Genomic DNA, 10,271 nt, shown 5'->3' on the forward strand with positions numbered 1-10,271 from the left:
TGTCTTCTTCTACAGAGATGACGGCCACTACGAAGATCACTCCGGAGGTTCTCCAGGAACTCCTGCAGTACTACAACCTCTCGCGTCAGGAATTCATCGACACCTACAACATCCAGCCTCTGGTTTACATCCCCGAGCTCCCTGCTGGAGCGAAGACCACGTTTGTCGTGATGTACGTGATTATTTTCGTGCTGGCGCTGGTCGGGAACAGTTTGGTGGTTTGTATCGTGCTGCGTAAGCGCGCAATGCGCACGGCCACCAACATCTTCATCTGCTCTCTCGCGGTCAGCGACCTGCTCATCACCTTCTTCTGCATCCCCTTCACGCTGCTGCAGAACATCTCGTCAGAGTGGCTGGGAGGTCAGAGTCTGCTTCAGATCACTTTATAATTAGTCATTAACAAACATAACATAACATGAAAACGACGGGAAATACTTAGAAGAGTCAATGACATGCTCCAGTATTCTCCACCTGAAACTATTTAGACATTTCATATGCATTATTCTACAGCTCATGAGCTCATACTAATTAGAACATGCAATGAACAACTTGTAAGAATCTGCAGGACTGTTGAAGATGCATTAGAGCAGGTGGCGCATCCAAACCCCCATTTTCTCCTGTACAGTCATACAAATGTTGAGTGCTTTGTGAATTGCGCGTTATTGGGTAACGTTTTATAATAATTGCAGAGCAAAAACTTAATCATATTAATTAAAGAGGCTACATGGAATATTAGTAGGCTTATAAACTCATTTGTCAGACTGTGGGAACAACTTAAAATTAACTAGTGACGATAGAAAGGTAATTAAAACGTGAATATGTAATTAATAATTTAAATCATTTAAAGTGAAACATGAAATGTGACCCTGGGTCAGTTTATTGAAATTGAGATTTATACATCATCTGAAAGCTGAATAAATAGGCTTTACATTGATGTATGGTTTGTTAGGATCGGACAATATTTGAAAATCTGGAATCTGAGGGTGCAAAAAAATCTAAATATTGAGAAAATCATCTTTAAAGTTGTTCAGATGAAGTTCTTAGCAATGCATATTACTAATCAAAAATTAAGTTTTGATATATTTACGGTAGGAAATTTACAAAATATCTTCATGGAACATGATCTTTACTTAATATCCTAATGATTTTTGGCATAAAAGAAAAATCGGTAATTTTGACCCATACAATGTATTGTTGGCTATTGCTACAAATTTCGCTGACGAAAATAGTTTCGATCAAAGCCACAGAAGAACTGTTGTGTGTCTCCGAGCAACACACAGCGGTGTTTCGTTACTGAATGAATCCACGTTTTTGAATGAATCGAGTGAGTCAATGATTCAGTGGTCCATTCATAAGAACAGTCACTTGCCTCGTTTCTGAATGAATCAGTTGTTTGAATGAATCGGTCGAATGAATGAATAAATGACTCACTCATTAAAACAGACATTTGCCGCCACCTACTGGTGGTTTAGTCACTTAAAAGCATCTTTGCATTTTTTAAACATTTATTTGTATGTTTAAAAAAATATGTAACACATTAATCTTATAAAATTATTTATGCATTTGAAATTTTGCAGTGTAAATGCATTTATGCCACCTCGGCTTCATCAAACTGTCTGTGTAAATGCATCTAATTCTGCTTCAGATGCAGCTTCTGTTTCCTCAGCAGTGGAAAGATAGAGTTTGTTAATACTAATTTAATTTGAATGGTAACAACTCTACAGTTTCTTATTATTCTAACTGAATTAATTAAAACAAAGTAAGAATTTGATGTGAAAGATGAGATATTTAATAAGGTTAGGGGAAAAAAATGACCATGTATAAACATAGTGGGAAATGACATCTGTTTTGTTCCATACGGCAACTCATTTTAAGTTAACTATTTCTTCCTCTTTCCAGTCACAGAGCACCTTATTTCGAGAGTTGTTTAAGTGAGAGAAAATCTGTAACTTAGTCCAGATTGACGGAATTGTAATGTTTAATTATTTCTTTAATTATGTAAATAATTTTTGCATTGAAATTTGCATTGATTTTTGTTTGTATATGCTGTCAATTATAGTTCTTAGAAAGAAAATCGGAATTGGCAAAAACTGGTATCGGCAGGTCACACTTCCAAAAAATCGGAAATCGGCCAAGAAAATTGCAATCGGTGCATCTCTAATATATATATATATATACGCACACACATACATACATTCACATACACTAAATTATATACTTTATATACACAAAAGCACCACAGAGTATCATGATAATAGGGTTGATATTATTTTCATCTAAACCACTAGGATGGCACAAAAATGTGTCGTAGCACTTTCCAAAACATCCGCTTTTCAAGATGCACATGTATATTTGTCTGATCCTTGACGTGATCGCGCGCAGCAGCGCAAAGTTGATTCTGTGTTTACTTGATTTTTGTTTCAGTATTTTAAAATATATTTTTTATATGAATATATTTTAATGACAGTATATTTATTGAAAAAAAAATTAATTATTTTATTTTTCAAAATAAGCAGAAAAAAGTACAAACTTTGCTAAAGTGATTGTTTTGAGCAAGTATTAACTTAGACATTATTAAAAAAAAAACATTATTTTAGCTGAAGTATTTGTATCAATACCGTGTGTGGGGTAAAAGGCTTTTTTCTTAAGGTGGGCCTTTAGCTCCGTTGTACCCTACTATTATAATACTATTTTTTGTGGCATGTTAGATAGCACCATGGTATCATGTTAAGTACTTTGGTAATGATTTACAAACATGGTAATCAGTCAGTACCACTGTATGTTTAAAAAACCCATGGTAATACCATCGGACAGTTTTCCTGTGGGGTTTAATTAGAGAGACACTCCAGGTCTGAATCTAAAGTAGGATTATGAGAAGTGTGGAGCAAATACACGGCAAACGTCTCTCAATTTTATGTTTATCATCACTGCATTAAAACACTGATTTTGAAATGCAAATGCACCGTTTAATATTACAGCAAGAAGTCATTAGACAAATATATACACACCTGTATGGAAACACACGTTGTCACTGTTATGAGCGACACAGCACACTTTGGCAAGTCTGACTTCATGCAAAGCAACAAATGATCCACAACCAATAAGAGTGTAGGTCACATAAGCATGCTAAAATTTCCCATAAAACTGTAAATCATGCAGTGCTGAAGTTTGTATTCTCTGTCTGGAGCCAGGAGTTCAGAGGTCATCAAACCTGACTTTTAGTATGCAGAGAAAAACAAACCTTCACCGTGTGCTTGAGTTTCTGCTCTGCTGCGTTAGTACAGGTGTGAATGGACATGAATGGAGCACGATGTCCAGTGACGCACCTTTAATCCTCAGTAATTCAGGGGTTTGTGCTGCTCTCCTTCCCTCTGGACAAATGTTTTTGTGCAGTAAATCACTTTGACGGCTGGTTGTGCTGCAAATTCAAATGATATATGACTCTCTGTTAGTGTTATCAAAGCAAAAGACACCTAATCCACAAATGCAGTCAGTTAGTCTATATAATAAATTGTGATATTTTATTAACGGACAGGGTTATAAATTATATATATATATATATATATATGCATTTCCATTTCGTTTAACTTAAACTACTACTATACAAAAAAAGAAATATAAATAGACATGAAAATAAAAAAAAACTTCTAAAAATGACAAAAAGACACAAAATTACTAAATCTTTGACTAAAATTAAAATTAAACTATAAAAAAAGAACTAAAAAAAAAACTGACTAAAACTGAAAAGGTAACACTTTAAGGTCCAATTCTCATTATTAACTAGTTGCTTATTAGCATGCATATTACTAGCATTTTGGCTGTTTATTAGTACTTATTAGGCACATATCAAAGACTTATTCTGCATGACCATGTTCTACATCCCTTAACCCAGCCCAATACCTAAACTTAACAACTACCTCACTATTAATAAGTAGCAAATTATGAGTTTATTGAGGGAAAACTCTTAGTTAATAGTGAATATGTGTTAATCTGAAGTGTTACCACTGAAAAAAAACTATATAGACATATTTAAAAATACAATATAAAATAACAAAAATACAATAATTAATAAAAAATGACATAAGCACACATTAAAATGAAAACGGAAAATACAAAAATGTTACAAATATAATAAAAAATTGAAATTTTATACATTAAATAGAAAATAACAGTATCTCAATATTAAAAACTGTACCAATACTTGTTCCTACTTGACCGATTCATAATAATTCATAATAAACATGCCCTGTTTTAAATTTCTTTAGGGATTTTGAGCAAATATTGTGTGAAATACAAGCTCTTTTATTTGAATTTACTATCATTAAATTGTATTATAAATATCAGCCATCGTTTTATTTAATTAATTTATTTAACACCATGTCAACAGCAAGGCAATCATAGTGTAAACAGAATAAATAACAATAAACAAAAAGCTATTTAAAGGATTAGTTCACTTCCAGAAAAAAAATGTACTCTCCCATCAGGTCATCCAAGATGTTCATGTCTTTCTGTCTTCAGTCGCAAAGAAATTAAGGTTTTTGAGGAAAACCTTCCAGGAGGAGAGTAAATCATCAGAATTTTTTTATTCTGGAAGTGAACTACTCCTTTAAGACACTTAAGGTTAATATTAGATGATTTTAAAAAACGTTCAGGTGATACTTTTTTCAAACACATCACATAATAAAACCATTGTCTATTTACATTAATATCAGTGCAGTCGTGCAAGGCCCGATTCTCTAGCATGAGTTGAGCACTGCTCTAAAGTGTGCTTCGGGTGTTCACTGTGTGTGTATCTTGTGTTTTCTTTGTGCTGTACATGCAGGGGTTCTAGTATGTAAGACCGTTCCTTTTGTACAGACTACTGCCATCGTCACCGGCATCCTCACCATGACCTGCATCGCTATCGAGAGATACCAGGGCATCGTCTATCCGCTCAAAATGAAGAGGCAGTGCACGCCCAAACGAGCCTACAAAATGCTAGGTAAATTCAAACGCCTACACGTTCAACCCTGTCTGCTTGATTATTCAGATAAATGTGTGGAAAAGCAATGCTCCATAAGCCCTAAAAATCAACATGAGGTCAAATCTGACAGCACTTAGGTTAATGCACTTAATACACGCTCCTGGAGGTACTGTGCATGATTCACCCGTTATTCTTAAGAAAAGAAGAAGTTTCCTTCAAATCTATCCCACTTACTTTTCAAATGTCACCTCGATAGCCAGCTTGGTTTCAGGAAGCGAGTGAATTTCTCTGAAGCTGTCTTAGGTGACTCCCATCATGCACTGCAGCGTTTCGAGATTACTAAAGGACCGAGAGCATGTCATTAAATCCACAGACCGCTGTTCATTTGGAGGTCTGTGGACTGATATATAGAGAAATTTCTTAAACTATTAAAAACTAAAAAGTTTGAAATGTTCTTTATAGATTAGATTACCACCGTTTCTGATCACTTTTTCAGTGGCCTCAGTTCCAGAAGTATTTTTTCCATTCATTTTATCTCCTAGGGGTTTAAAAAAAAAGGTTTTCGTTAAACCCTGATAGAGTCTAGGGGTACAGGGGATTAACATTTAAAATGGACAATAAAAGAGAAATATATATTCAAGTTGCATGCTGTGCAAAGGACGAAAGAGCCTGATGTCTACAAGCAACAGACGGGTGAATTTATTGGGTGTAAAAATGAAAATAGAGCAGTGGCTAAGTAAATGAGATAATACAAAGGTATGCATTTACAATATTTACAGCATGACATAAGACAAACTACACAAAACAGGAGGTGGAAGAAGGGACCACACAAAAGAAAAGTAAAAAACAAAACAAAACAAGCAGCTACGAAGTGAACCACAACATTAAAAACTCTGATTTGAAGGGAAACAATATATATATATATTAATAAATAAATATTAATGCAACAAATATTATGCTCCATAGAACATATGGAGACTACTTACATCATCTGCAGTGCTTCATGGGAGCAGACAAAGTTCTTTTCTTGCCACAATTGTCTGATTTTTGGAAATAATTGCAGAATCATGGGTAATTGCTGTTAATCATTACTTGTTTTTTTTTAAAGTTGTAATAATGCACTCTGATGGCTTCAGCAAAAGCATATACCATTAATTAACGACCTCGCAGCTCACAGCAGGTCTGTTTTTAATGGTTTATGAGTTACTGTTAAAAATCAATTCCCCTATGGAGAAAATAACAGCATAAGACCATCATTAAACATGTAAATCTCTCTCTGCGGGGCAATACAGTGACACAATGAAAGCATTAGCTCATGTGCATGTGTAAATATGAAGTGTTCACCCGAGGGCTCTTGTCTGTCTATTCTCTGATAGGTTCATGTATATGTATATTTCGGTTCATCATTAACAATGGGACAGAACCCAGTAATGATCTGATTTGTATACATCTATACAGGGCTGGTGTGGATCGCTGCTGTCATGGTTGGATCACCGATGCTGTTCGTGCAACAGCTAGAGGCGAGTGATATCACGAAAGATATTGAGAACAGACAGATTGAGTGTTTAATTACAGTCACAGTAAACCGATAGTATTTAACAAGCGCCAGGTTAATTGCTTTGACATGTGAAAAAGATAATTTAGTCACGCTTGGCCGTCAGCAGATCAGAGACGCTGATGCCACATCAGTCTGACGAATCAGGTGACAGTAGAAAAGATTCACTGGAGTGCGGTTCAATTCTGAGAGTCTTATCGCAAAAGTTTGTGTGTTACTCATTGATTTATTTGAGTTCATCAAACGAGTCATTACTCACCCTTGTGTCACTTCTGAAGAACTTTACGCTGATTTTTCCATCTAATGACGTCTGTCAAGTTCGGAAAGTTACAAAAACAACATCAAGTGTCGTATCAGTAGTCCCAGAATAGTGTTGCATGCTAAATCAGATGAATATGCACACAAATTCTAGATTTAAATTTAAAGCAATAGTTCACCCAAAAATTTAAATGTGCTGAAAATGTGCTCACCCTCAGGTCATCCGAGATTAGGATGAGTTTGTTTCTTCATCAGATTTGGAGAAATGTAGCATTGCATCAGTGTCTCAGCAATGGATGCTCTGCAGTGAATGGGTGCCGTCAGAATGAGAGTCCAAACAGCTGATAAAAACATCACAATAATCCACGTAGTAGTATGAGCCTGTTTACAAACCTGGTTTATAAACCATATATTGTCACAGTCGTGTGTGTTTATTGTCTTCATGTTTCATCAGTGTAAGCGTTTCTATCATCTTTTTACTCTGGCTTCCAGTATGAATGAAACAGACATTACATTACCTGTGTGCTCACAACAACAACCTATTTTTGGTAAAAAAAAATAGGAAAGATAATACTTCTCTCTAAAGAAACAGGAGTTTTTTGTCTCTCAGTGGATGCATATGAATTATTGTCATTGATATGGTTATTGCAATAAATACCAGAAAATATCGTGATATGTGACCCTGGAGCACAAAAGCAGTCTTAAGTCGCTGGGGTATATTTGTAGCAATAGCCAACAATACATTGTATGGGTCAGAATTATTGATTTTTCTTTTATGCCAAAAATCATTAGGATATTAAGTAAAGATCATGTTCCATGAAGATATTTTGTAAATTTCCTACCGTAAATATATCAAAACTTAATTTTTTATTAGTAATATGCATTGCTAAGAACTTTAAAGATGATTTTCTCAATATTTAGATTTTTTTGCACCCTCAGATTCCAGATTTTCAAATAGTTGTATCTCGACCAAATATTGTCCGATCCTAACAAACCATACATCAATGGAAAGCTTATTTATTCAGCTTTCAGATGATGTATACATCTCAATTTCGAAAAATTGACCCTTATGACTGGTTTTGTGCTCCAGAGTCACATATAGTTTTATCGCCCATCCCTACTCTAAAATAAACAGCTTGTGGCACCTTTAAAGTCATGCATGCTCTGTATGAATACCAGTTAGGTTTACTCTCTTATCTGTGTTCCTCAGGTGAAGTATGACTTCCTGTACGATCATCATCACGTGTGCTGTCAGGAGCGCTGGCACTCGCTGCTGCACCGTCAGGTTTACACCACCTTCATCATGGTGGCGCTGTTCCTGCTGCCGCTGGCCGCCATGCTCTTCCTCTACAGCCGCATCGGCATCGAGCTCTGGATCCGGAAACGCGTGGGAGACTCTTCCGTCCTCAGCACCATGAACCACAGAGAGATCAACAAAATCTCCAGGCAAGTGTCCAAACAACTGAAAACAATGCATGTTTCACAGCTAAACCATTTTACTATAATTCCCAGTTTTTCTATTTGACGGTTTTCTGTAATGTGATGCATTTCCAAATTAAACAGGAATATGTAATGCAAATAACTTGCTTCACATTCAAAATGCCTTTAATTTATTTTACCCAATAACATTACATGTTTCCATACAATCAAATTCCGGAGGATAAAATCAAGCTTATTTGCTGAATAATATGGAATAAAATGACTTTTGAAGCCATTACGTAAAATGCATTATATAGGTATTCAAAATGTATGTTGAAATGCATTATATGTTTTCATAAACTAAGTAACTAACTAAACAAAATTAAAGTAGTAATAACTAAAGCTAAACAAACTAAAGTTAAAATGCATTATAATATTTGCAGATTACTTGTATTAATAAATAATTGCACGATTTGGGGAAAAAACTATAATTGAAATTTTTCTGATATAAAATTACAAAAAAAATAAAAATTCTTTGCTTGTTTGTAGGGCTGCACAATTTGTCCAAAATTTTGTCATTATAATTATGGCAATAAAATAAAAATAATAATTCTTATTTTATTTAGTAATAATTATTTATTAGGGCTGTCAAGTGATTCAAATGTTTAATCTAATTAATCACACGATGTGCATTATAATATTTGCAGATTCCTTGTTACATCTGAAACTTGTTTGTCGTGTTTTATACTTTCTAAAGGTGTAACAATGAATAGATGAGTATTATTGTTACAGTTTTTCATGAGATCGTGCAATGCATTATAAGGTGCATTACATGGCATAATTAATGCATTCAGAATACTAAAATACAAAATATTTAATTCAGAAGCTCATCACACTACATAAGCAAACGCATTGTGTGAATGAGTTTTTGTATGAATAAACTGGTGTATAGTTACAGAAACATACCTCCACAGCTGTATTTTGTTGTTCAAACAGGAAGAAGAAACGTGCCGTCAAAATGATGATCACTATCGTGCTGCTGTTCACCATCTGCTGGGCTCCGTTTCATATCGTGCACATGCTGTTCGAGTACAGTAAGTGTGCAACGGTGCATTTACTCCTGCAGTAGGCGTCACATGACGTGTTAAGACTGAATAGAGATCACAGCAGCTCGGTGTGAATGAGCTGAATCACAGTAGGCACATTATTCATCATGACAGGTCGTGTAATTACAGTAAGCTGTGGTTATGTGGTTATGTGGTCACTTATATTTGAGGCTGAACCCACAATCACAGTTAACAACCCAGATGATTAATTATTGGACTAGTAGCACCCACCGCACACAACGTTTCTGCTTTATTTGATTGCATATATTGTAAGTTCAGATATCCCTGCAAATATTACAGTTTCTGTTCTGGGTAACTAGTACGGTGTCCTAAACCAGGCGCAGCGACACGTAGGCCTGTTGATTGCTGCGACTGTGGCTGCTCTAGATCTACATTAAGCTTTTATCACATTATGTCTGGTTAGGACACAGTATCCATTACTACATCATTTGGAGACTCATTAGCACTCAACACTGTGAATAAACATTTAAAATATGCAATACCACTTAAATAAGCTAGTCTAAATGTAGGGCTGCACAATGTTTTTATATTTTATAAAATTCTAGGTTTGCTGTGCTGGTTTGTAGAGCTGCAAAATTGTATCAATATAACTATACAATAATATTAATAATAATAAAAATAAAATATTTATAATAAAATATAATATTATAATAAAAAATATAAATAACATGGCTATTAAATAATAATAATAATATTTTTTTATTTGGAAAAAAGTAATAATGTAGGGCTGCACAGTTGTTTTACATTTTCTCATTTTTCTGAAATAATTTTGATTGAAAGTGTACAAATAAAATTCTAGGTTTGCTGTGCTGGTTTGTAGGGCTACTCAATTTTGTCAATATAACTATACTATACAATAATATCAATAATAATTAATGACTTGATTATATATCAATAATATGGCTATTAAATAATAATAATAATAATATTTTTTTATTTTGCAAATAGT

General features: G+C 34.5%; 1 protein-coding gene across 1 annotated transcript in view; it reads left to right on the forward strand.

The window, feature by feature from the left end:
• The window catches only part of LOC107703098 (pyroglutamylated RFamide peptide receptor-like), a 13,085-nt gene continuing 2,814 nt past the window's right edge, over positions 1–10,271 (forward strand). Inside the window, exons 1-5 of the mRNA XM_016505621.1 lie at positions 1–360; positions 4,823–4,981; positions 6,422–6,483; positions 7,987–8,226; positions 9,196–9,289. Coding sequence (XP_016361107.1) covers positions 18–360; positions 4,823–4,981; positions 6,422–6,483; positions 7,987–8,226; positions 9,196–9,289 — 898 coding nt within the window. The 5' untranslated portion in view covers positions 1–17. The remainder of the gene's footprint in view (positions 361–4,822; positions 4,982–6,421; positions 6,484–7,986; positions 8,227–9,195; positions 9,290–10,271) is intronic.

Source organism: Sinocyclocheilus anshuiensis, unplaced genomic scaffold (genome assembly GCF_001515605.1).
Source record: "Sinocyclocheilus anshuiensis isolate Anshui unplaced genomic scaffold, SAMN03320099.WGS_v1.1 scaffold1055, whole genome shotgun sequence".
Taxonomy (NCBI): Eukaryota; Metazoa; Chordata; class Actinopteri; order Cypriniformes; family Cyprinidae; genus Sinocyclocheilus; species Sinocyclocheilus anshuiensis.